This window comes from Sphaerodactylus townsendi, linkage group LG05 (genome assembly GCF_021028975.2).
Source record: "Sphaerodactylus townsendi isolate TG3544 linkage group LG05, MPM_Stown_v2.3, whole genome shotgun sequence".
Taxonomy (NCBI): domain Eukaryota; kingdom Metazoa; phylum Chordata; class Lepidosauria; order Squamata; family Sphaerodactylidae; genus Sphaerodactylus; species Sphaerodactylus townsendi.
The window spans coordinates 25,152,252-25,180,247 of record NC_059429.1 but is presented as its reverse complement, the minus strand read 5'-3'; the positions used below and the strand labels follow the sequence as shown (position 1 = coordinate 25,180,247).

General features: G+C 42.3%; 1 protein-coding gene across 1 annotated transcript; it reads left to right on the top strand.

Annotated features, from left to right (window-relative positions):
* The first annotated feature begins 67 nt into the window (after positions 1 to 67).
* Positions 68 to 27,956, top strand: RGS5 (regulator of G protein signaling 5). The gene is made up of 5 exons (XM_048497536.1): positions 68 to 186; positions 15,541 to 15,651; positions 25,005 to 25,066; positions 26,672 to 26,838; positions 27,636 to 27,956. Exons 1-5 carry the CDS (start codon positions 143 to 145, stop codon positions 27,795 to 27,797), a joined length of 546 nt encoding a protein of 181 aa, XP_048353493.1. The 5' UTR covers positions 68 to 142; the 3' UTR covers positions 27,798 to 27,956.
* The last annotated feature ends 40 nt before the right edge of the window (positions 27,957 to 27,996 follow it).

Here is a 27,996-nt window from a genome sequence, read left to right as displayed (position 1 = left end):
AGGGGCTGGCCGGGATTCAAGGCAGCCTCTTTATATATTACTGAAAAGAGGCAGCCGGCTTTAGAGACAGAGCCACAGCCTTTTCCCTCACGCGGTCTGCTCGGCGTCCAGGACAGGACATTGTCACCAACCAACCGGCAAAATGTGCAAAGGACTAGCCGCCTTGCCCCACACATGCCTGGAGAGGTAAGAACGGGATGAAGGGCAGCGTGGCAACGATGGGCTCAGAAGGAGTTGCACTGAGGGGTATGCAGAGAGAGAAAATCTCCTGTGTATTCTTATCAGTTAAGGAAAGCTCCCTTGGTAGGAACGGGAGGTGGGTGAGAGCACCGTTCCTGTGAAGTTTGCCCAAGACAAATTCCTTGCAAATTGCGTGCCTGGTGTTTCAGGTCTGGATAGGTTCAAACTTCATGAAAACAGGAAAGGAAACAGTAACAGAGCGGTCTTAAGCATTTTTGCTCAAATGTCAGCACCATCAAACTCAGTAAAATCTGCTTGCATAGAAGTCCTTACTGAGTGTGCCTAACAGGGCGATCCTTTTCAGGGTTATTCCAGTTTAAGCCCATTGGGGCTAATGAGTTTAGGCTGGAGTAACTGTGCGTAGGATTGCACTGTTAGTCTCTTAAAGCAGAAAAGAATCACCTTGAGACAGATAGAATGCATGAAACTAGAAAGCTGTACCAAATTTGGACTAATCACTGTTTTGACGGAGGCCAATTTCGTTAGTACAGTGCCAAAGAGCTGGTGTAGGCTATTGAAGAAGGCAATGGTTCCAGTTTTGCTTCCGAGCACAACAGTTGTGATGTCTCAAGATTAATCCTGGGTCTTGTCACTTTCTTATTAGCTGGGGATGATTTAAAGCACAGCAAAGATGAAAGAAGGGAGCAGAAACGCCTGTCTACGAATACTTTTTATCTATTTATCCATTTGTCTGTTTAACATAGTTTTATCCCTGCTTTGGCTGTGTCAGGCTTCATTCCACACTTCCACACAACAGCCCTCTGAGGTAAAACTAGGCTTGAAGAGAAATTGACCCAGTAATACCCAGTCAGTTCCATGGGACAGTGAGCATTTGAACTGGGTTCTCCCAAACGGACTTCTACCCCAAACTATTTTTTAAACACTCCCCTCCCCCATCATGGAGTTTACCTCAGTTCTTGGGAGAAAAAAGCATTTAAAAGGCAGTGTGGGAGTGTTGGACAGGTAAACTTTAAATCACCTGCATCATACTGCTTCTTATGGACTTAGTGACACACTCAGTTCCTCACATAATTCTGCTACTACCACAAGTGCCTCAGTCATGATTTACTGGGTAGTCCTAGGAAAGCTGCCGTGCTTCCAATTTGTTTATTTGTTTGTTATTTACTAACTGCCTTTCTCCCTTGCGGATCTCTAGGCGGCTTATAATATAAGTAAAACATTCCAAAAACACAATAAAATACTATTATAAAACCCATGAAAGTCACAATTTAAAAAACTCCCAACAAGGACTGCCAATAATAAAAGCTAAATCGATCATAATGCAGTCCTAAATGAAAAGGCTTTCAACTGACTTCTGAAGATCAATAATGAGGGGAACAGGTGCACCACCCTGGGGAGGTTGTCTATAATTGTGGGGGTGCCATGGAAAACTCATCTACCCATCAAACTAACACCTTTAATTGGTTAGGAGGGCATCTCCTGGCGATCTTGCTTGAGAGCTTCGGCTTACAATCTATCATATAAGAGGGCAGTAGAATCAAGATTAAATTGAATAGCAACCTAAATATTGTGTGGTGGTCAGAGCATCAGATTTGGATCTGGGAGAACCCAGTTCAAATAGCTAACTCTGCAATTCTTGGATGAACTTGGACAATTTCTTCTCTCTCAGTCCAACCTTCCTAAACAGGGTTGGTGTGAGGATAAAACGGAGGAGCACAAAATAACGTGCACTGTCCTGAGTTCCATGGCGCAAGGGTGGGATAGTTTTGTACTAAGTGAACAATACACAAATAACCACAAAAATACTTCTTTAATAGACAATGAAGAAGACCCCTTAGAAGTTCTAACTTAAAACAAGGCCAAACTCTTCGCCTTAAGATAGCAAAACAAACAGGTGTCTGACGTTTCTGGTCTGCTTCAATGCTCAAATATCCTCTTTCTGAGATTTGGCACCACTATTCCAAAGCCAAATAGCCAAAACTTGCATGCAGTTGAGGAACCGATATTTTCATAAATTATATAGGAAGCTGCTTTCAGGTCATCTTGATACCACTTGGATCTTTTTAAGGATTACTAAGGTCATGTGCAGAAAGCATTTTTTTAACATCCAAAAGTGACACAAAGATGCTAAGGGATTATTATTCAATAGTGATTCTAGTGGAGGGCTTTTTTCAGTGGAGGGCTATCACTAGTCTATTTTTAATTGAATAAGAACTTCTGTTTTGTGTTGTTGGAGAAAAGAGGATTAGATTCAGCTGATGTTGGCAGCAATGGTGGGAAAAAATTCTTCCCGTTTACTTGCACAATTCCTGCTTTGACTTTGTCAGGCTTTCAAAAATATTTGGATGGATTTTTTAACCAGCAAACATACTTTTCAGGATTTGCTGGATAAAAAGTAGGTACTTTTGTTTTCTCACAAGGGAACACTTTTACATAACGAGATAGACACAGTCTAATTCCATGGGATATGATACGCCTCTTTGAAAAAACTTAGATATTTTCTCAGCATTTATGTAGCACCTTTGCATGTTCAAATGCACGTATTTTATTAATTATTAATTGTTTAATATCTTGCTTTTCTGACACCTCTCCCAGAACAGCTTCCATTAATAATGGAATACAGTCCCTTACTCATGAGAAATACAAGACTTGAAACAAAGGAAAGGGAGTGAAGATATGCTTGAAGTTAGAACTTATATCTAAATTGGGCTATGGTCCTCCCTTGCTGGTGGTGGTCTGTCTTGGACAAAAGGGATGGAGTCATCCTACAGTTCTTATTCCTTTGACAGGAGGCAGAGGCCGGATTATCCCTTTTCCTCCTCTTCTGCCATATCAGTTGGAGAATCGTTCTTTCGGAGGAGGAGCATGGTTCACCTATCAGTGGTGGCGAACCTTTGGCACTCCAGATGTTATGGACTACAATTCCCATCAGCCCCTACCAGCATGGCCAAGGGGATGATGGGAATTGTAGTCCATAACATCTGGAGTGCCAAAGGTTCGCCACCACGGACCTACATCATTTCATCGCATTGCCTCAGACCTGCAGCCTTGCCTTATCTAATCTTTGTAATGTGTGCATGTGTGCCAGTAAAGCCTCAACACAATAAGCACTTGCATCAGGGAACTGGTGAAAATGAAAAAGGCAGTGATGGACAAGAGAGATGGAGGAGGTTCTGGGGCAGGGGAGAGATAAAGCAACCCATGAGAAAGGCATAGAAACAAGAAGATTATCCAGAAGTTGGTAAAAGAAGGAAATGAGGACAAGAAGGTTGTGGCATGTGGAGATCTGGCACAGGGATGTTCCATCCTCCTGAGCTACATGGGGAGAGGTGGTTGCATGCATTAGAATTTCCCAGCCACACATTGGTAGCAGATCTGTTGTCATGTTTGTGGCAATGGGGCAGAGACAGAGCTATGTACAAGCTGAGAAAGCTACAGTTTAGAACCTCAGATTATGATGGGCCTCTGTGCCCCAATTTATTAAAAATTACTAAATTACTTTTTGGGAAACAATGCTACAAGATGTAACATAGGGCCCTACTTGTCTTAATCCAGCACAGGGATTGTGTTTATGGGAGCACTCATGCATATGCTTTAAGTAGTCAGACCCCTGTCTTGCTAAGGGGTGCCACAAAGGCATGGGGGCCAAAGATTGGCATAAGAGCAAGACACTGCTCCACACAAAATGGATTCCTCTCAGAGAGTTTTGGGAACAGTCTTGTGTATCAAGCCTGGGCAGAAAGACGGTTGGCTGCTGAATTTCCCCCCTGTCTTTAAGGTGCGCTTGGCTGGTCAATGGGGCTACCTAATCTCCATGGTGTCACTCCAGGGTGATTTGGAACCCCATGTAAAAGGGGGGCAGAGGTGTACCTAGGCAAACTAGAGCCCTGGGCAAAACCTGAGTTTGATGCCCCCCTCCCCCACGGGCGGCCACCCTCCCCCACCATGACCAAACAATGATTTTTTCCACCAGGTCGTTTCAAAATCACCATCACATTATAGAACATGCCCCAACTCACAAATCTGAACACAGCAATAGGTCATGCCACACAGCCGAAATAATTTTTGGAAAACATTTTCAAAATGCTTTCAAAATGTTTTATTACTGCTATGAAAACATTTTATGGTGTTGTATCCAGTCCCCTCAATTGGGGGAAACAGCATCACTTTCAATGTTATTTAAACTGCGGACCCCAGATCCTCCCTTTAAGGTGGATTAAAAGGAGAATCTGGGCTCCCTAGTTTAAACAAGTGATGCTGGAATCCACCCCCAAACAGCATCACTTTCAATGGTGTTTAAACTAGGGAGCCCAGATTCTCCTTTTAAATCCATCTTAAAAGGAGAATCTGGGGCCCCCAGTTTAAACAACATTGAAAGTGATGCTATTTTGTGGTGGATTCTCCCCTACTCTGAAACAGCATCCCTTTCAATGTTAAAACTGGGGACCTCAGATTCTCCCTTTAAATCCATGCCGAAGTGGTGGATTTAACAACCACCACCACCACCACCACCACCACCTTTATTAGGCATTGAGAGAATAAAAGAAAGAAAGAAAACAAGCACTGGCAGGAAGGGAGTGGATTTAAAAAGAGAATCTGGGGGAAATTTAGGGGGTGTCTATTGTGTTCAGAGGGTGCAGTTATTAAGATGGCAGCGCAAAAGTTTCAGAGTGTCTTCGTGAGGACTCATACTGATGATACCACCCAGTTTGAGGTTTGGTTCAGCGGGTCCAAAGTTATGGACCCTCAAAGGTGTAGTCCGCATCTCCTATTAGCTCCCATTGGAAACAATGGGGGATGGGGGCACTCCCTTTGGAAGTCGATAACTTTGGACTCCCTAAACCAAACCTCACCAAACTTGGGTCATATCATCAGGAGAGTCTACCAAAAAATCCCTGAAATTTTGGTGCTGCTAGTCTAAAATCCGCGCCCCCTGCATGCCAAAAATGGAAAAACACTGAAAATACAAAATCCCCCACAAATGAACCTGCAATTTTGTCGCCCACCACCAGGTGGCGCCCTGGGCAGCTGCCCACTTTGCCCAAAGGGAGGAATGCCTCGGGGTGGGGGTGGGGGAGAACAAAAGGGATATCCTTTAAAGACTGGTCACTATCACCCATCCCTGAAATCCTATCCAACTTCCTCCCTTTCCTCTTAAGTCAGCTCTTTGTGTGTCTGTGTACTCATTATTTGAGATAAACGTCTTGTTTTTATTACTTAAATCTTTAATAAAAAAACATTTCAACTGTACCCCCTGTTCATTTGAGACTTTTCACCCCAGACTACCCAGTTACTCCCCACTCCACCCCCCAGTCTCCAGCTAATTCTTCCCAAGTAAAGTGGAGGCTGCCTATTTAAGGTAACCGTGCTGAATTATGAGGGCAGTTAAGGCTTCTTGATCAATTTGTGCTTGAGAAAAGCTTTGAACCAGGAACATCATAGTTCACATTCCTTTAGCCATTATACAAAGCCACTCCTCTCAATTTCACAACAAATGTTTTCCTTCCACACAGAAACTCATTTTTACATATCCTCAGCTCTTCATACAACCTAGCTCCCAGATACTCTGACACAACTTATTTTCTAAAATTGTATATATGGTCTTCAGAGTTTAGTATGCAAATATCTCTAAAACTCAAATAAATAAGTAGGAAAACATGTTACATAACTGAGCCCTTTGGGGGAGAGCGGTTTATTAAGTCAAATTATTATTATTGTTATTATTATTATTGTTATTATTATTATTATTATTATTATTATTATTATTATTAACAACAACAACAACAACAACAACAACAACAACAATCCAGAGAAAGTAATGGAAAATGAGAAGGTCAAGATCCTGTGGGACTTTCGAATCCAAGCAGACAAAGTGTTGAAACACAATACACCAGACATCACCGTGATCGAGGACAAGAAAGTGACCACAATCGACATAGCAGTCCCAGGTGACAGAAGGGTCACTGAAAAAGAACATGAGAAGGTCACTAGATACCATGATTTGAAAATCAAGCTTCAGCATCTGTGGCACAAACCAGCGTCGTCCCAGTGGTAATCGGCACGCTGGGCACCATCCCAAAAACACTAGGGCAGCACTTGAAACATCTTTGAATTGACAATATTAACATTGTCAAATTCAGAAGGCTACTATGCCGATCCATTACAACTTCCTAGGCCCCTGGGTGAGACTCAAATTGTAATGAAGGTCCTCAACCAGCTAAATATCTGGCAGCTGTGAAATCTACCACCACCACCACCACCACCACAACAACAACAACAACAACAACAACAGGTATCGAGCCCAAAGCAGATAATAGAGCTATCTTGTTACCCTAGGTAGGCAGTATGGAGATAATGAGCGAGAGCGGGTGACTTGGATCTATAACCTATGTATACCGGGATAGTCTTAAGTGAAAACTCTCAAATGAGCAAGCAATTGTATAATTACAATATGACTTTATCAATGAAATTTTAAGTAACGAATGCACAAAGCATGCAAGAGCTAACTGCAAGAAAAGGGAAGAAGTTGGAGAGGGTTTCAGAAATGGGTGATAGTTACCAGTCTTGAAGGGACGGCCAGGGAAAGCAGCACTGAAAAGAAAACGACCAGCGTTTCCAGGAGCTAAAGGAAGAGCCAACATGCAAGCGGGGGTGCACTCACAGATCCAGAACACACACATGCATTCTGAATTACCATAAGGCTAAGATTTTCAGCATTTCAGACAGCTGCTTTGTTTAACAGGATCCCTTTACCAATGGCTGTGTTGTTTAAAATATTTTATGGCATACACACAGCTTATCTGCAGTCATATAGCAAAGATCCTTGAGCTGTGTTGGCAGCTATTGCTGAAGCAAATTTTAAAAATCTGCCCAGCCAGTCAGAGCTCCAGTGAGTAATCAGAAGCCTTGTTGGGGCAAAAGCAGTTTGTTGGGCAAAAACCCCGTCTGGCTCCTTTCACTTTCTAAAAATGTTTGCCAGGTTCCAAATGTCTGCAAATAATGTGGTGCCCATGGACACCACATTGGAGAACCCTGGTCTAACTCTTTTATTCAAGTCTGGCTTGCTCCTAGCCCTGCAACTGGGGAGAAATGATTCAGACAATGAAACATGCTGAGGTAAGGCTGAGGAAGAGACAATTTCACTCCCTTTACCTGTGTGCTCTATTTCATGTACCAAACACACCCATGTGTGGATAAATATATGTGGTTTGTCATGTCTAGTTTGTCCCTAAGCCTGTTTTTCCTCAGCGGATCAGTTTTGCTCAACTGTCAACCTTTTTATAACAATAACATAAACACTCCTTTCTGAGGTGGTAACCTCAGAAATCTTCACATAAAACAGCAAAGAAAAGCTCTTGAATCCTTTGTGTTCATGTCCTGCGATTTCTCAATTGTGTGGAATGTTACAACAGAGCATAAATGCCAAATCTTACAAGTTCTACTTTGTGGTTATATTGATACTGCACTCTTGGGAAAACTCTCTAAGCGATGCCCTTCTCAGTCATAAGTGTGTCTACACACTCTCTCTAGGATCTTCATGACCTTGACTGTGTCACTTGCCCCTAAAACCTTCCTGAACTCAGAGTTCTGGTTGTGTTACTCCTGGAAGGGAATCCTGGATATCCAACAGCAATATTGTTAAAGGACCCTTAGGAAGAAATAGGGTATCAGTACCACAACAGGATAATGGAGTGAGATCCTGCTTAGAACTGTGCCCTTTTTTTGTATCTTTATTTGCACAGGAGGAGAAGTGTTTTGGCAAAATCTTTTAAGGAGCTTTAGGATTCTGGCTAATAAATGCTAAATGCTGCCTTTAATAAAACCTAGCAGCATGAATAGCCCAACTCTCCCAAGGTCATTGGAGCTTAAGAGCTAAGCAAGGTCGGCCACGGTTAGCACTTGGATGGGAGACCACTAAGGAAGATCAGGGTTGCTAGATGGAGGAAAGCAATAGCGAACTGCCTCTGCTCTTCTCTTGCCTGGAACACCCCATAAATCAGGTTGTCACTCTTCTATTCAATAAAACCTGAACCAATTAACACAGGCCATTTATGTACTTCACATTGAGCACACATTCCCTTCAGATGGGATTCTTGGTTAGCCACATTTTCCCTCCTCCTGCACTATGCTCTCAGATGAGAGAACCTTTGTGGTTTCTGAAACCTGCTAGAGTACGACTCCCCTTCCCCCCTTCACATTTTGCTTTCTTTGGGTTTTCTCATTCCTCCCCTCTTCACCCATACACCCAACAGAAGTTCCCGTTCTCCGGGCCAGCATTTCAGAAGGGCTTCCTTTGTTTAAAAAAAAAATGCTTTGTGTCTATCGCTTGAGCAATAAACCCTTGAAATTGACATGAGATTTTATAGTCTATCAAAGTAATCCTAGACCACAGATGCCTTCTTCCCAAAATAATTGATCCTCTTTTTTCAATAACATCACCCTGATGCATGTTCCATTCTCACAGTTGTTTCTTTTTTCTTTTTCAAAATGAGGAGGATCCAGCCACTCATATTCTGCTATCTGATCTAGTTACTCCTTGAGAAATAATTGTTAGTCATTGAGATCTGTGGCCAAGTTGTGATCCAGGAGTCAGGCTTGTAACCAGTAGTGGGATCCAAAAATTTTAGTAACAGGTTCCCATGGTGGTGGGATTCAAACTGTGAACCATTAGCCAATGCTGGGAGACTGGGTGGGGAGCCCAGTGATGCGCTGGTGTGGCCGGGCATTCCATGGGCTGAGGGCATTCCTGGGCGGAGGTTGTGGCAGGGACGCAGCCGCTGCGCCATACTGAGTCGCTTATGGCAGGGAAAGCGAATGCACGTGAGGGTGCAGGCTGCCATGCGCCTTACGGTGCACCTCCTGCTAGACTGCTTCAAGTTCTGCACACTACTGTTGAGAGGAGGGGCGTCACTAAGGCAAAAATCATGTGGCAAAATCACCAATTAGTAACCCTCTCAGCACACACAAATAATTAGTAACCTACTCTCGGGAACCTGTGAGAACCTGCTGGATCCCACCTCTGCTTGTAACCCTGCTCACTACACCACACTGGCTCATCTCGGAACCATGCTATGTCAGAGCCCTTAAATTCCTAATGTCCCTGATCATCTTTTCTCCAGGGATCATTCAGCAATCTAGTGGAGTGATTTCCTGGGTTAGTGCTCCTAAAGTCCACTCTCTGGGTATAATAGAAGTCAGATGTATAATATACTTGGCTGGCTTCCTGGGAAGTCCCCAAGAAATGTTCCTGCCTACTCACCTCAGCTTCTTATTTGCCTTGAAAGCCCCTTGCTAGGGTCCTCATAAGTCAATTACAACTTGATGTTGCATCCACAGTTGCTATCTTACTGAACAGGAAGGTCGTAGTTTGGATTCCTTGAAATCTCTAATGAATTTGCAAACCTTATCCTGCTTATGGTGGTTTGTTGCAGAGATGCTATGCTTTTGCAAGGAGTATCTGCTGACATTCAGGAGTCACCTCATCTTACTTACCCTAAGAACAGCCAGGGAGGGAAGGTCTTGTTAAACTATGAAGAGTTGATACTTGGATGAGAGACCATCAAGGCAGACTCTTCAGAGGAACACAATGGCAAACTACCGCAACTTCTCATGCAGACAACACAGACAAAAAACCCCAACCCAAATCTACTCCCCCTCCCCAACAACAACAACAAACAACAACAACAACACACATTTCAAGAAATCACTACATACATATGTGACTTCCAGCTACCTCATTATGGATCCAAACTCAAATCTAGTTTTGTGCTTTTAGCTGGCATTTCCTCTGCTTTTAATCCTTCTTATAAAACTATTTTAGTCCAATCCGCTGTTTTCATTTAAATCTCAAATCCTGCCATTATTTCCCTGTTTGTGTATGTTTTCAGTAGGTAGTCAGCAAAGAGTTTCCAATCTTCAGGGAAATTATCCACATTCCTATCTCTTATAAGCACCGTCGGCCTTGCCATCTCTGCATATTCTGTGACTTTTAAAATCCAGTCTTGTTTTGTTGGAACAAAAAGAGCCTTTGTTAAGAGTCTCAAAGTGGCTTAAAACTCGTTCCCTTCCTCTCCACACCACAGACACCTTGTGAAGTAGGCAGGACTGAGAGAGCTCTGAGAGAACTGTGACTAGTCCAAGGTCACTTAGCAGGCTTCATGTGTAGGAGTGGGGAAACAAATCCAGTTCATCAAATAATTGTCTGCCACTCATGTGGAGGAGTGGGGAATCAAACCCAGTACTCCAGATTATTAGAGTCCACCACTCTTTACAATACCACGCTGGGTCTGAGAACCTCCCACGGTGTAAGACAAAAAATAGTCTGACAGCAATTTTTTTTAAAGGACAATAAATCGTTATTATCTTCTAAAATGTTAAAATGCCACATTCCTGTTTTATTTGAAGTATTTCGCTACTGTTTGTCTTTGACTTCCAAGATTAAAAGTATTCTTTCTCATATGGGGGGGAGGGGGGAAAGCGGGGGAGAGATGCAATTTGATTCTGCTATTCCTGTGCAGTTGTAATGTGAATCTCCTTACCCCAGAGACACCTCGGTCAAAAGAGAGCATGGGGATTTAGGCACCCTTTGGCCTATGAAAAAGGCCTTTTCCCAGGTCAAATGAATGGATTTCTTGGAACCTCTGATTATATAATGGCCTTCACATCTGCTGACATCCTCCAAAGAGACTGATGAGTAAGACTTTGGCTCCAAAGCCCCAAAAGTCAAGAACATAACGGTCAGTCTTGAGAACTCTGTGACTTCCTGTATGAGAAAAGAGAAAAAAGGGAAAGACTTGGGGTTGATGACTAACAGGGAGACTTTCCAAGGGGTCTCTGATATCCTGCATCTTTTGATAAACTGCCTTTGAAATTCTTGCAGAAGACCAATCAGAATGTTTTAATATTTGCAAAAGTAAAGAAAATGCCTTCCCCCACACTGTTAAGGAATGAAACCATGTGGAAGCAGAAATTTTCCTTATAGAATATCCAATATCAACTTTTGTTCTAGATTCTGTCAGCCAGGTAGCTAAACAGAGTTCCTAAGTACAGAGGAAATCTACCCGTAAGTACCAAATATCAGGGACACACAGCACTTTCATTCTTTCCTTGTGAACCTGGAGACAATAGAGTGTCTGACTAGACAGATTTTGATCTCCAACATGGTGGCCAAGGGCATCATGGTGACTACTGATGTATTTCCTGGTATCCACTTTCTAAGCAAAGAGCCAACCTGCCATTCATCTCGTTGGAGCAGGAGATGTTGCAAAGAAGTCCAGGAGGCATCATTACCTTTGTGTCTGTAGGGAACACCCATTCAGAAACCCCCACCTTCAATATAGGAGTTATTATACTCGGGATCACCAAGTATACCTTCCCAACCAAAAGTACTTGCCATGATGACTATTTTAACTTGAATTCTGTTCAGGCAGGCAACGAACAGGTAATCTCTAAACACAGCAGCATCCCATAACTGTTCAGCTAGACCAGGGGTAGGGAACCTGCGGCTCTCCAGATGTTCAGGAACTACAATTCCCATCAGCCTCTGTCCAGCATTGGCCAGTGGCCCTATACTGGTGAAACGATAGAGATGTGAATGAACATCCTGGAAAATGCCTGAAACCAGGGGTAGGAACCTGCGGCTCTCAGATGTTCAGGAACTACAATTCCCATCAGCCTCTGTCAGCGTGGCCAATTGGCCATGCTGGTGAAGCTGATGGGAATGAATTCTGGAAAAGCTCCCGCAAAATTCTAGGCATTTAACCCCAAACAAATACATTACTTAAGCCCCTTCCACACCTGCAGAATAATCCACTTTCACAATTGTTTGCAAGTGGATTTTGCTATTCCGCACAGCTACAAAGTGGATTGAAAGTGCATTATTCTGCATATGTGGAAGGGACCTTACAGGAGTAGATTTGGCTTGAAACCTCCCATTCTTTGATAATTGACCCCAGAGTTCATAGCAGCCATTTTTTTTGTTACTACCTTCACAAAGCTCTCAAAATTCTTAATGTGACCACAGCTAAACAAAGTTTAAACCCCTGCTTTAAATTTCATCCAGCAAGGTAGTTCTTATGAACTTGGGAGAGAAAAGGGAGCAGAAGGGAAATTCTCTGTGTGAATGAGTAGAGGGTTTCTTGATTCTACACTTGGGCTCATTCCGCACATGCAGAATAATGCACTTTCAAACTGCTTTCAATGCTCTTTGAAGCTGTGCGGAATGGCAAAATCCACTTGCAAACAGTTGTGAAAGTGGTTTGAAAACGCATTATTTTGCATGTGCGGAAGGGGCCTTGGTTTAATTAAAATACTTTGCTGAAGAGGTTTTGTTTGCATATGTTAGTTTAGCTCTGAGTTATTTGAGTATGATCTTATTAATTTATCCTTTGCTGCTTCCAAGACTTCATTATTCTAAATTCCAGACCACTCGTTTTTTGCTGAGGGGCTGTAGTCCATCGATTACCTTGGCAGTGGCTAAGTTTTTGGAAAACATTTTAAATACTAATATTTAAATGTCTAAATGTAAATAATCTGCAAACTTTTATGCCATTAAAGGTCAAACTGAACTGAACTGAGTATGATCTTATACTACACAATTCTGACTTTTATAGTGTAGTAGATGACTTTGGCGCTTTAACTAGACAGAGGCCAAATGAATTATTGTTAGTAATACTAGTTTTTATTGTGTGCGAGAGAAGGCTTTTCATTGCCTAGTATTTTTAGCCTATATGGATTGTAACATACACACACACATTTGTAGTTTTCTGGCATTTGTATTACTTGGTTAAACATTGTAATTGATGGGATTCTTAAAAATATTGTATTTAAATTAGTGCTGCCAGCTTCTTGGCTAGTATCTGTAGCTGTGCCTTTGACGGCAACAAAATCTGCAGCTGTAGACAGATAAAGCTCTTCATGATGTGAGAAATGCCATCACTGCAAAAGCACAGCTTCAGAGTTCTGTTGAAAAGCTGGTCAGTTCTGTTTGGATTACTCTTTAGAACAATACATTTTAACAATGTTTTCTTAAGTTTTTTGATTAACCAAGACTCTGTTTATTCCATCACTCCAGATACCCTGTTTGAGGTGGCTTTGCAAGTAAAAGATTATTTAATTTTTTTAAAGTGGCTAAAAGTTAACAAACTATTTTATATATCATTTTTAAAAAATCAGAATTGAAAAAAAACAGCAACTCAGAGTATAAATGCAGCGTAAAAATCTAACAGCTTAAAAACAGTCTTCAATAATAGGCTACAGTAGTGTATAAAACCAGGGTTAATCCATAGTCAAATGCTTGGATAAAAAGTAATGTTTTACCATAGCATGTAAAGGAGAGTGTATGTTGTATGATCTTCAATGGGGATGGCATTCCATAGGTTAGGTGCTACCACCCCAAAAGCCCTGTCTCTGGTCACCAGCTGTCATATTTCCACAGATGGAGCATGGCCAATGGAGGTTTTGATGAGACTCTTTACTGGTGGGCTGGTATGGAAGGAGGCAGTCATTCAAGTAACCCTGTTCCCAATATATTTAGGTCCTTATAGGTAAAAACCAGCAATTTGAATTTTAGTCCCATGGGGTGACATGGTTCCTATAGCGCTTGATCCTTTTACTTTTTGATTACAAAGTAAATTAAATTTGTGACTAATAAAAGAAAGAAGTAATATTTAGGATATAGTGTTTTTCAAATAAAGGACTGCAGCACTTTCCCTCTTCAATATTGTTTATGAATGTTTCTGTTACCATAGTCAGATGTTTTGGTGTTATAATTTTTAGTGTTATAATTTAGTGTTATAATTTTGGTGCTGCAATTTGGGTAACGTTTGTATCAATTGCAGTAATGTGCTTTTGTGCAGGTGTCTGTAAATATGGTTTACGGCACCCATGAATTTAAAAATATACTCTGCTGGAAGAATAAGGCATTGTTAAAAGCAACTTCACTGGAGGAAATACTTTTTTCAGACTGGTGCCACATTGTCTCCTGTGCTGAAATGTAGGGATTCAGAGCAAGAGGGGGGAGAGGAAAGGTTAATACCCATACCCTTTTTGCGTGCAATTCTTTCCCTGTAAAATCTTCATCACTGGACTGCAAGTACAAAAAGAGACTCACCAGACCAGATTGGCATGGGGGGGGGGGGGTCTTGCCAGATTGGGAGTGAGATGGGGTGGGTGCCTGGATTGGTGATTGGGAGCGAGGGGGTTAGCTCACAGGCCTGATAAGCCCTTTCGGGGCCAGATTTGACCCCGGGCTGCATGTTTGACACCCGTGATCTAAATTATTGCCAGAAACAAGAGATTATCAGGTGATCAGCACAACTAGTATCCTCTGCTATTGCTTCTTCTTTCTCCCATGCTCCTATATCCTCCCCATATTATTTCACTTCCAGCATGAGACAGCATCTCAGGGCGGTGAGGTGTTGCCAATATGCTTGCCACAGGTTCTCAGTAGGGCACACCATGTCCTTACCAGGGCACAGTTTTTATGTGCTCTGACTGAGCTGTCAGGTGAGGATATAGCTGTGGCTGTTGCTCCATTCTTCCCTTACTTCTTCTTGCCAACTGTTCTTCCTTGTTCGGTGTGGCTAGTACTGTTGTTGAACTGTAGTGATTATTGTATCAGTAATGCCCTCTCACCAAATCTACCTTTTAAAGATAAAACAAGCAGCACGAATAATTTTAAGTGTTTAAGTTACAAGAAAGTGTCTAAAAGAAAGATATGCCACCTGAGATCCTTGGTTGGATGTGTGTGTGTGTGTGTGTTGGGGGGGGGGGGATACATAAAATAAAATGGAAGGTTACCTATAATTTACATAATTTGGTATCACCAAAATGCGGAGAGGAGGAGGGCTGGTGAATGAGCAGAAGGTGTGGTGGGATTCAAGGGAAAGGGGAATGAAAATATCTTCTGTGGAACCAGAGTAAAATAATGAGAAATACTTCAAAGATGCCTCAGCAGAGGTATTGATATTTATTGAGGAGGCAGTAAACAGAAATGCTCCATGTATTGTCGAAGGCTTTCATGGCCGGAATCACTTGGGTGCTGTCTGGTTTCCGGGCTGTATGGCCGTGTTCTAGCAGCATTCTCTCCTGACGTTTCGCCTGAATCTGTGGCCGGCATCTTCAGAGGAGATCCTCTGAAGATGCCAGCCACAGATGCAGGCGAAACGTCAGGAGAGAATGCTGCTAGAACACGGCCATACAGCCCAGAAACCAGACAGCACCCAAGAAATGCTCCACTTAGAAATTCAAGTAAATACAGCTTGAGAAATGTATTTTCCTCAACCCAGCTATTAGTAAATAAACTGGCAGCCACATTTGACATGTTTTCTCTCCTACCAGGGCCAAGGAGATCAAGAGCAAGTTGGGCATACTGCTCCAGAAGCCTGACTCAGCAATTGACCTGATCATCCCTTACCTGGAGAAGCCGGAGAAGCCAGTGAAGGCTCAGAAGTAAGGCTGCAACCACTGAACTATTCAAGACAGGTTTTTGAAATAACTATTTGCAACTGGCACTGGAGCCCAGTTGAACGAGGGACCGTTTACAGAAGTCACTGGTAACATATGAACTGCAGTATATTTTCATGGCAATACACTTGTCTGTCTCAGACAGAAGATCTATAAACTCTGAGGCCATAAATCTTTCTAGTGAGAGATCTGCATAATATAATTGTATTTCCTGAGATATGAAGCTATTTTATATTGAGTCAGGCTATTGGTTAAGCCAGTTCAGGGTTGTCTAGGCTGATGGATAATCACTCAGGCAGAGAAAGGTCTTTCTTAACACCTGCTGCTTGAAATTGGATTTTATGGAGGATACTTCCATTAGTGGCCATGGCAACTGACGGAAACTTTCACTTACAAAGCACTAAACCTCTGAATATGAGTGCGAGGAGGTAACATCTGTGGAAAACCTTGGCCTCTGCCCTCTGTTTGTTGTTCCTCCAGGGAAACTGGTTGGCCTCTGTGTGAAAGAGGATGCTGGATTAAATGAATGGTTGGTCCAATGCAGGATAATTCATATATTCTAACAGGAGATGCCAGGGACTGCTCTCTAGTTTGTTCCACACAGTTGAAATAAGACATCCTGAGGATGCAAAAAAGGTGTCCTGAGAAGTCACTCTGTACAGCCTTTTCCCCAAGACATCCTTAGGAGGCCTTATTTCCACTCAAGAGGTCTTTTTAAAAAATCGCTTCAAAATGCACCTTTTCTGCAAGATGTTGTCTGCTTGGCTGTGTGGAATGTGGAGCTCAGGAGGCGGTTTACGTTTCCCGCCTGACCATTTTGCTCTCTGGTCAGTTTCACCCTCTCCTTGGGTCCAACATTTTGTGTGCAGCAGAAGGGATTCTCCCTGCCACCATTTGCTGAAGGTTGCCGCAGGACATTTGCTCTGCAGGCTCTGATACTGGGCATCTTTTCAGCCCCCAAAAATAAATAGTTGTACTCAGCTGGTTCTGCAGATTCCGGCAATATATAGTTTCTCTATTTATTTATTTTTTAAATTGAGCAGTTATTTTTGAAGATAAACAGACACACAAAAGAGAATCTTAGCCACTCAGAGGACAGTTCTGCCACCCATTGAAAAGAATTGGGTTGACCTGCTCTCCGCAGACCGACTTGGTTTTTCTGTGCTTGCCATTTCCTGGATTCTCCATGCTGCCCACCATTTGTAGAATGTTCCAACAGAGGTTTCTTCTGTTTGCAGGTCATCCACCTGCCATTTCCGAGTATAAGGTATATGAATAAAATTATTTTTGCCTGGCAATTCCATGCATGTGTCATTTTTTTCTTTTTTCTTTTGTTTTGGAGTTGATGTCTTTGAAGCTACAATGACACGATGTTGGAATCTGCAATATGAGCATATTTCGAGTTATTGTAGCTTTGGAGATACCTTCCCCAAAACAAAGAAAGGAAAAAGACTTGTGTGTGTAATCATAGGCAACTAAAACTTTATTTATGCATTTTTTTTACAAGGAAATGGTAGGTGGATAAACTGCAAGCAGAGGAAATCTCTGGGGGGGAACTTTAGAAAATGGTGGACGGAATGGAGAATCACAAGCGGCAGAAAATGGCAACAAAATAAGAGCTTCTAAAAGGGGGCAGGGGAAATAAAATGTTTCCTGAACTCTGCACAACGAACAGAAACCAGTTTCAAAACATTTTCAGCAAAAAAACCCTCTTTGGCGGTTTTAAAATAAAATGTTTTCAGGGAAAATAAAACATTTTGAAAACGTTTTTTGGGGAAAATCTGTGCAGAATACAACTCCAAAACATTCATTTTGCGACCTGAAAACATTTTATTTGTGTTGTGCGGAATGGGCCAATGAACTTAGAAGAGTGTAACTCTGCTTAGAAAGGCCCTATATCAGTTGCCTACCAGTTCCATCCTACAGAGTTCCATTCTTCAGAGTTACATTCTTACTTTCATGGACTTTGAAGGATGTAAATCTGATTAGAACTGCATTGTTAAAATGTAGTTATTCTAATGTTATGCTATGATAGGTTTTCTGTGCAGGCCTGTGAGGATCACCTACATATTCATGCGGAATAGGAAGGACCCAATGGTGCATGTCTGTTCCCCTTAGGGTCTGTGGTCATGCTTCAGATTGTTGTAGTTTTACTGGTCTTATACCTGAGTCTTTAGTAAAAGCCTGGCTTGTAAAAGTATAGTAAGAGAAGCTTTTTCCAGCCTGAAGATAGAAATATGGGCCCGGGGGGGGGGGGGCAGCTAATTGTTTACATTTCTTTGGTGCTAGGATGCTGTAGGACCCAGAAACAAATATGGTATATTTTCATACTTCTTGCAACAAGCTCATAGCACTGCAGATGATGATTTCGCTCCCAATTTATTATTACAATAACTTTTGAGATAAATTAAGCTGAGAGAGAGAGTGTGACTTGAACCTATAAATCTCTCTGCTCTGAACCAATCATTCTAGCCACTGTATCACACAGACCCTGGAGATTTTTTGCTTTCATTGCATTTCTTCTTGTGCAAAGCAGAGGCTGTACGGTCTAATCCCAGCCTGTTTCTACTGATGGACTAATGCAGAAATTAGCCATTTTTTTAAAAAATGAGCAATGAATCAGGAAATTAAATATCTCAATGATACATGAGGGAGCTACGTTCATTTTTTATAGAGGAGAAGCAAAATGTATTTTCAGCTGATCCCATGATTGTCAATGCTGATCTCAGGTTTCTTGGTCCAAACATTTGGCCATAAAGTTCCATTCCTAAGTAAAACTGTTGATAGGGGTTAGAAGAGAAGAAACTTATGAGGAACATAAGGGGGGGGGCGGGGGCAGCAGCAGCAGATGAAAGCGACTGCAGGAAGAAAAGCTGGTGCTGAATATTTGAGAGGACATTTCAACCTGCGCTCTGATCTCTTTTAAAGTGCTTTGGCCTGTTGATCTAATAACTGTCATTTTTAGCTATGAGAAAACAGTCCCCTCTCTGTCCTGGAGGCAAATTAATTCCAGGAATTGGAACAGAACAAACACTAGCAGCGTCTGATTCTCTAAGGGGAAACGGGAGCTAGCCTCGTTGCATGAGGGGGTAACTTCACATGGCTTTATTGTCTTAGAATCTGTTTCCAATTATATTTTGAGGAGGGTTTGCTGTGTAGAGAGGTCAATCTGGAGATTGCCTCGTGACTAGCGCAGCTGTTATTAGCCATGTTTTAAAAACCATTAAATAGATTTTGTGCTGTTCCTTTAGATAGCAATTAGGAACAAATTGGGATGGGCAGTTCTGAGTGAGGCTTCTTCCCGAGGCAACGGAAAACAGGCGCCTTACACTGGCCAACATTGAATAAGGAGGGTTCTTTTCTACAGTACCTACTGGAGTGATTATTTTGAGATCATATCTGAGACCATACTTTCTCTTGATACAGGCCGGGCTGCGTGTACTTTTTCAAACCATTGCACAAATGGCAGCATCTGGCTTTTAGCAAACTGAGACAATCTGCCAGATTGGTCTGCGTTTTTGTAATTTATCCTGTTGCTTTATGTAATTTATTCCTTATTTTGCCCATCAGGCAGACAGGCAAATCACTATAGCTCAAAAGAGTAAGTGTGCAAGTCTGTTGCAGCAAAACTAAAGAGGAATCTAACAAAATTTTATTCTAGGGTAAGCTTTTGTAGACTAGACCCCATGATTTTACATTGGTAAACCGAAGGCTCTGATCCACAAACGTTTATAGAGAAATAAAATCAGTTTTTAAGATGCCATAGGACTGCTTTCAGATATCCTAAGGTGATATAGTAAAAATAGTCAAACTAAAACTTAACAACTAAATAGGCACCTGATACCCCAACCTGGACCACTGAAATCTTCCTCTGCAAAGGACTGTACAGTCAACATTTTAAATGCCTGGTGGTCCTTTGCTTGGTGGTCTTCAAAGCAACATTGAAGATTGGGCCATTGTTTTACAGATGGGAAATGGAGTCTGAAAGTTTGTGACAAGGAAAAGATTTGGGATCTCCCCTCTTCCACCCTTATTCACTTGGAAATATAATTCAATTTGCAGAAAGGATGGCTACATTTGAGACCTGGAACTTCTCATTTTAGGACTCAGCTAGATGATACATGTGACATGAACTGGTTGGGATTCCTCTGACCTGACTTGAAGTCACACATATCATTAAGGAACTTATGTTCCTAAGTGTTGGCTCAAGAGTATGGGAAGGGGAAAGAAGAGTGTCAGAAAAGGGACCCAAGAAGATATCCACAGGGTTCATTCCAGGTAGATCAGATGTGTGACTTAACTCTTGGCACTAACTAACCCTGCCAATCTGTAGGGCAGGTGTAGCACCATCTGTTCAGGTGCCTTCTCATAGAAAGTGTGTGAAGATGTTGTATGGTAAAGGTACCTGACATTTCTTAGGTTATTGTTTCTACTCCAAGTTGTGGATCTCTGATAAGTTTATCAGTCTCCAGGTGGGACCTGGATTTCTCCTGGAATTACAGGAGATCTCCAGATGGACTCTATGGCATTATACCATGTTGACCTTCCCCTCCCCAGGACCTATCCCTATTTCTCCAGGAATTTCCCAGCCCAGGACTGGCAACCCTTTATGATCCTGGGTTGTTGCCATATGGAAAGGCCCAAACAATGTCTTTCAGAGTTGCTGTTCTTTTGTCTTGCTGCAATTGTAAATCAGTAACTCAGTAAATATGAATGGGTTTATGTTATATTACAATTCAACTGAGTTGAGGAGAACTAGATTCTAAATCAGAACACACTAAATGCTGACTGACCACTTTTCAAAAATAATTTTTAGTCTCCTCTAAGTTTGTCCAACTCAGTTTTTGTTTGGTTTCTAAATCCAAATAAGTTTTTGTTAAATAATGAATAATTGTTCCTGACAGTGAGGTGCCTTTGTGATGGCACAAGCACCAGCCAATCCATTCTATGCTGGATTGGCAAAAGGGGCCTTTCTTGAGCGTGATCCTGCACAAAAGGCTGCACCTAAGATGCATTAACAAGACACTACCATTCCCTCTGTTGTAAGTCTAGGGCCCTTTCTTCACAGGCCAATAAAACTGGAATAACATCGGTAAAAAACCCAGATTAGGGGGGGACTTCGCATGGATCCCGATCCTAATGCAGATCTGCTCTGCATTTTGCCCCACAACCCAGGTTTTTCAAGAATCACATTGTGCGATTCTTTTGTTTTAACGTGGCTTGTGAGATGCATTCGAACAAGAGAATCAAACATATTGGAATTCTTGGAAAACCCTTCCCCGGCTCCCATCTGCAGAGCCATGCAGGGGAAATGGACCGTATCATGGCCCTGGGGGTTGGTCCTGCCTGCCTGGGAAGCACAGCTGGTAGGGAAGAAAAAAAGGATGCACCTTCATCTGAAGGCACGTGCCCTGGCCAACACGTCGTGGACAGCCAGCCGTGCAAAGGGGCTGGGGCAAGGGTAGGTTTCCCCCCGCTTTTATTGGCCCATGCAGAAAGGGCCTAGGATTGCCAACCTTCCAAAATTACAACTGATCTCCAGATGACAGATATCAATTTCCCTGGAGAAAATGGCTGTGTTGGAGTGTGAGATGAGTCCCAACTGGGGAGAAAAAGTGGGAAATAAACAAGTAAATAAATGTAAATGTGAAAGCCAGTACGGTGTAGTGGTTAAGAATGGTAGAACTAGTATCTGAGAGACCCAGGTTTGATTCCCCACTTGTGCCATGGAAACGTGCTGGGTGACCTTGGCCTGGCCACACATACCCTTATTGCTATTAACCTTTCTAATAAACTTGGTGGTGGGGGGAGCAAGTAAAGGACTGAGCAATTCTTACTCAGAAGTAAAACCCATTTTAGTCAAGGAGTCTTAACCCCAGGAAACATGCTTTTTGAGTCTGGTGTTGTGGTCAGAGTGTTGGACTTGGAGCCAGGAGACCTGGCTGGGTTTCAATCCTCACTCTCCCCTGAAAGCTTGTTGGATGACCTTGGACTGGTTCCGCTCTCTCAGCTTAACCTACCTCACAGGTTGTTGTGGGGATAAAATGGAGGACGGGCAAGTGATGTAAGCCACTTTGGGTCTCCATTGGGGAGAAATCTGGGGTATCAATGAATTAAATAAATAAACAAATAAATAACACATGCTGAGTTCCTGTCCACCCCTGTCATTACTTGAAATCTTCAGGAGTTCCCAATTAGGAGCCGGCGACCCTATAACTCTTGTTCCTTGAGGAACTCTTGTTCCTCGAGGAGGGCGGCTTTGGGCCAAGTCTGTAGGATAGAACCCTTTGCCAATTAATAGCTCTGTACAATATTCCAGAGATGCATTAACTCTCTGAGTCAGCACAAAACAAGACTAGGGCTTTGTTTCTGTCTTTGACTCCACACACCATTTCTATATATGGCTTTCTTCTTTTCTTCTCTTTTTAAAAAATCCCCAAGGTCACATAATTGCTGTAAGAATGTTTGGCCTGTCTTGTCTGAGACAAAGGGCATCATTTGCTGCATCCCTGAACAGGCCATGGGAATTTGAGAAAGGTTTGTGAGAGGGACAGAAGGAGGGAAACAGGAAACCTCTTTGAACTTCTGGTTAGAGAATGAATAGCTGGGCAGGAGATGGGATATGGATAGAGATAGATCATTCCCTTCCCTGCCTGCTTTCACATGGGACAGTTGTAGAGATGTTAAAAGACAAAAGAGTAGAAGAAATGCCAGAAGACCCAGTCTTAAGAAACTGTGGTTTTACAGTAATTCCAAGCCCTAGACCAGAAAGAGGAAATCTTACTGAAAACTGCACACACATGATAAGCCTCTCCACTACCCCCATTTTCCACATACTATGTAACATTGCATATATTATGAGTTATATATCAGTTTACCTGGACAAAATGCCCTGTTGAAAGTGAACTCAATGGCATTATTCTCCATTGAAGTTCCTCCTCTTCCCAAATTCCACCCTTTCTCACTCAGGTTTTACCCCATCATTTCCAGCTATTTCCCAACCCAGAACTAGCAACCTTTTGTCATGACATGGTGAATTTGCTTGCCTCAACCCACACCAGTAGCTGTGTTATGTAGGGAAATGTATAACAACAGGTTATAGTGATCCCGTACAATTTGTGTCCTGTGTAGAAATTGTGCATACTGCAGTTAAGACACATTAAAGACTGCTGTACACCAACTGCGGTCTTCTGCTTGCCACCCATATGTTCCCTTGCTTACGGAGGCCCACTTGAACACATTCAACACAATGCAGCACATTCTTTCTCCTTAGTGGTTCCCACTGTGATAAACGCGAAATGTGTTTTCTACTAGGAATCAGGAGATGAGTCATAAGGGAGGATGCTTGTGGCAGGACAAGATAAGACCACTGGATGACTAGGCTGAAGAGCAAGGCTTGTATCAGATTGTACATACTGAGCATGCTTAATAGGCTAATACATATTAACTTATCCACGTGCTCTGACAACAAACTGTATTATAATGAACATATAGGAAGAATACGGGAGGGGGCCACATATTAAGGAGGTACATGTAAATAGGCAGACCGGAAAGTTGTGACTCTAAGTACCCTTAGCCAACAGAGGGGGTGTGATGAATTTGGGAGAAGGGAATAAACATGCTGTGGATATACTGTTTTGGCGGAATGTACCCAAGCGGGTGTCTCCCCTTTCTTTGCAAATAAAGCTACTTAAAACTCTCTTCTGTTGGCTTGATATTTGGTAAAGAAATAATGGGCACCAAACCACTGTGTGGAGTGGGCTCCCTCCTTGGCAGAGGGGGAAGGGGGGGGGGCTGTCTTTAGAAATTCTCAGGAGGCACTGTAAAGCTTTTTTGTTTGTGGGCATGGAGTGCCAGTGCGAGACTTTTGTAGGGTGAGCTAATGGAGATTTTATTGCATTTTGTTTGTTTTTACTGTTGGGATCGTAAACTAGCTTGAGATGCGAGGGAGAAGGTGGGGGTGCGAATATTTTAATTTAATCCATCCCCCCCCCCCAAAGGATGCTGTTTTAGGAAATAGCCCACATCAAGTGTAATGTGCGCTTCATCCTGCGATACATATCTGATTGGCTTTGGGTCAACTCTTTAATTTTCTGCTCTTGCAGAGCCTTGTTTATCTTGTCATTGGATGTGAGAAGCTCTACAGAAACAGATAGTTTGGGTCATTGAGGACAGCTTTGGCAACGATGGTCATTTTAAAGTCTGCTTTAAAGGGAAATAAATATTGAGCGGTATTCGTTGATGTGTTTCCATTGGCTATTTTTCAGTCGTGTCATTATTTTGGAATTTTTGTTTCGAACTGGGTTTCAGTTGCCTCTGTATCTGAAAGGCAGGCTATAGGTAGAAAAATAAATAAATGAAGGTCACTTGACCTGTTTGACATTAGTAGGAAACAGAGGGAGCAGCTGCTATGGGCACCAGAAGAGAAGCACTCGTCCTTTCAAGGACAATGATGTCCATCTGCTCTGAAAGCACAGAAGATGGGCAGCGTGAGCTGAAACAGGCCGAGGAGCTTGAGAAGCAACTTGCTGTGGGCTGCTTCATCGATGGCCAGGAAAGTCACCCAGTGGAGGAGAAAGATCAACTTCACTCTTTCTCTCCTTTTGTTTTCTCATTCACAAATTATCTGGTGGATCTGCTCTTATTGTTAAAATCATGCTACTTAAGGTGGTGGCTACCTGTAGGTTTTGCAACAGCGGGTAAGTCTTCTCCCTGCTTCCTCTGATCTCAAGCAGAAGAGAAACACTATGTGTGGAAGAGACCAAAAACTCACATTGCATGACCAATTCAAAGCTCTGGTGTTTTCCCCTGCAAACACAAAGATTTTGTAATGTATCGATGGAGCTGCAGTGGTGACATCCCTGGATTGAGTGTTGCCATTTCTATATAGTTTGTAGTTGTAGTTGATCTTAGCCAAGGCATTTTTCTTGCAAGTTGAAGGCTTTAACAGAGCATCTTTCTTGCAGGCAATCCCAGACAGCTGCTGTGAAAAGCATCAGGTAGAAAAGAACCAGGTGATGTGAAAGAGAGTACCTTGGACTGTGGAGAACTTTCTATCAGAGTAGAAAACATTGATCTTGATACTGAGGTTCTGACTCAGTATAATCATGTATTCAAACCATTTTCCCTCAGCCTTCCAGCTTCATGTTGATGAACCATACAGAATTGTCATGAATGTCAGAAAATAATGTCCAAGAGGTATTATATTAGTCTTCATCTTTTTTCAGTAGGAGATGTTTAAGTGCTCAAAGAAGTTCTCTACATTTCATCATTGATTGTTTTCTGTTTTGCAGTTTTTTGAAGGGTATACTTTCTTTTTATCCCTTTTGTATTTACAGGCCTTCTCCCGAGGAAGCCTGGCAGTGGCGTAACTCTTTGGAGAAACTCCTTCAAAATCCCTGTAAGTCTTAGTCTAGTATGTATCTTCCAACTAGCATTCATCCCAGTAACATTAGAAATGACGGGCTAAGCCACTGTGCTGAGGCACTGAGAGCGATAGGAAGATACAAAGGTAGCACTGAATGAAAAGTTCCCTAATGAGTTTAATTTCTATTATATTGTCATGGAAGAACCAAGTGGTTGGTTAAAAACAAAATATTGCCGGTCCTCAAGACACAGGTGAGAGGAAGGAATCTATGGCCACAGATAGTAAACATAATGATTGATGGTATATTGACTGAAAAGGTCTAATATTGCAAACTCTACCACTCTTTATATGCCATTAAAGGTTTTGTATTTGTATTTGTAATATTGCAAACTCAAAGTGACTTAACAGTCATTGAGTTTGTACATTGGGCAGTATGTGTGAGAAAGCATTGCCACACTGAAATTGCGCAGTGGAGGGGGGCAGCATGAGCCTCTGCTTCCATCACACTCTGTGAACCGGACCCTATGTGGTCTGAATACATGTAATTCCACTTTTTTAGGAGAACTCTGACAAACCAGCTACTCCATGTAATTTGGTACACATGTGGAAGGTTGGTTGACAGCAGAGACTGTGTGGAAGTGGAGTGACTTACATGACTCTTCTACTAAACCATTTTTGAGCTTCCTTTGCTGAATGTAGGTCATTTTTTTCCAGAGAACTCTGTGAAATGTGGTTCTGCTAAGGGTGTGGGATTAGGAATTGCTAACTTAATGAGCACATGAAGCTGCCTGGCGTCAAACTGTTGGTCTGTCAGGGTCATCGTTATCTATTCTGACCGACAGTAGCTCTCCAGTAATGGTCTTTCACATCACTTGCTGTCTGGTCATTTTTTTAAACTGGAGATGTGTGAAATAAATTGGTCACTTTCTGAATATAAAGCAGATGCTATAACACTGACTCACAGCCCTTCTTCCTCAGTCAGGGAGAACCTTCCAGGGATTCAAAGAAGCATCACAGGGCAGCCATACTTTTCGCTGGCTGCCACAAAGCAACCCCTCAAACAACTAAGGCTTCTCTAAAGGAAGCCATAATACTTAGGTCCAAAATCAGATGCGATATCTGCCGTGTCAGGTTGTTGAGCAAAAAGCTAAATTGTGAATCATCAAAAGTTCCAGAAATAAAGCTTTATCGCAAAGGCTACAGAAGCAAAAGTCTTAATATACTCATTAAATATGATTCACAAGGTCAGACTTCCCCAACTCGACTTACAAACAGCCACAACATTGGAAACATGTTTTCTCAGGTGCACTTTGGCCCAGTTAATTTGTGCAAAAGAATTCAGGTTGCCCGAAGTCCATGTCAGGATAAAGAAGAAGTAGCCAAACTTCTTTTTGAAAACATAAACCAGGGAGTTATTTGAATCTGTTCAGTGAACATCAGAAAGCTCGTTCAGCATTTAGTAACCTTTTTTCTCGCTCCTGGGGAAATAATCGTATTACTGCTGTCATTTGGATTCTTCCTTCTGTGCAGCTCCGAGTGATGCTGCTTTTTGTGTGCTGGAGCACAAAGCAGTCTCTAATCTGATGGGATTGTGGACAACTGGTGATTTCAAGTGGTGAACTTTCATTTTCTGCGCAGATGGCCTTGCCAGCTTCCGAAACTTTCTCCAGTCTGAGTTCAGTGAGGAGAACATTGAGTTCTGGATCGCTTGCGAAGATTATAAGAAAATCAAATTCCCTGCCAAAATGGCTGAGAAGGCCAAGAAAATCTATGAAGAGTTTATCCAAAGTGAGGCTCCCAAAGAGGTCAGTGGGTAGCAGTGAAAGAGAGATCACATAGTGGCTGTTGACTGCAACACACAAGTCAGTTCCATGCACAGTTGTATCCCCTAGGCCACTTCCGCACATGCAGAATAATGCTCTTTCAATCCACTTTGCAGTTGGATTTTGCTGTGTGGAACAGCAAAATCCACTTGCAAACAATTGTGAAAGTGGATTGAAAGTGCATTATTCTGCATGTGCGGAAGGGACCCTAGCTCTGCAGAGCTCCAGCATATCTACTGAGTGCCATATAAGCAACGGCTCCCTCATACAAAGTGTACTATAACTGGTGTACCAATGGAAACCAATTAGGCAGTGTCACAGAAGACCTCTGTTGGAAACATGGATCTAAGAACACCACTAGTATGTGAAGCTGTTCGTTCCAAGCGAGTGTAACTCCATCCATACAGGCTGACTCTTCAGTCCTTGATCTGATACAGAATTGACCAAGAGCACCTCTGTCTTGTCTGGATAGAACTTTAGTTTACTACCCTTCCTCTAGCAAAAATTCAGAATCTGGAATTCAGACCTCAAGTGGCAATGTTTACGCCCAGAAGCTCAAATAGTTTAATTTTGCGTCTGTGTTCCAGATGTTGAATGCATTACGATTCATATTTATTGCAGTTGAAATTTACAGTGTTGGTAATTAACAGTCTAGACTCTATGTCATTGCTGCCAGTTCCAAATTTGCTGTAATGGGAGAATCATGTGGGTAACCTCTCATGAGGGACTACAGCAAGTGTGATTCCCATAGTGATAATTTTTGCTTCCCTCTTAACTAGGTGAACATTGACCATTTCACCAAATCTGTGACGATGAAGAACTTGGTGGAGCCATCTGTGAGCACATTTGATCTGGCCCAGAAGAGAATCTTCACATTGATGGAGAAGGATTCCCTGCCCAGATATGTGCGCTCGGATATATATCAGGGGTTAATCAAGTAGCAATGTTGCAGAGCTGTGCGAAGCATTGGCGATTCCACCTCTCAGCAGGGCCCTTGCTAACTTCAATAACCTGTTCTGTTTTTGTTGTTCAACTTGGTAGTTGCTCTTGCTATATATATATTTTGTATATATATTGTAGCTGATAAAAGTTCAAAGGGCTGTGTTGTTAAAGGTTTGGTTTATCTCCTGATCTACCCTG

Coding starts and splice junctions, on each gene's coding strand:
- RGS5 (XM_048497536.1), top strand. CDS start 143: ATGTGCAAAGGACTAGCCGCCTTGCCCCACACATGCCTGGAGAG. Junction 15,652..25,004: donor AAGCCAGTGAAGGCTCAGAA/GTAAGGCTGCAA, acceptor TTGTATTTACAG/GCCTTCTCCCGAGGAAGCCT. Junction 26,839..27,635: donor AAAGTGAGGCTCCCAAAGAG/GTCAGTGGGTAG, acceptor CCTCTTAACTAG/GTGAACATTGACCATTTCAC.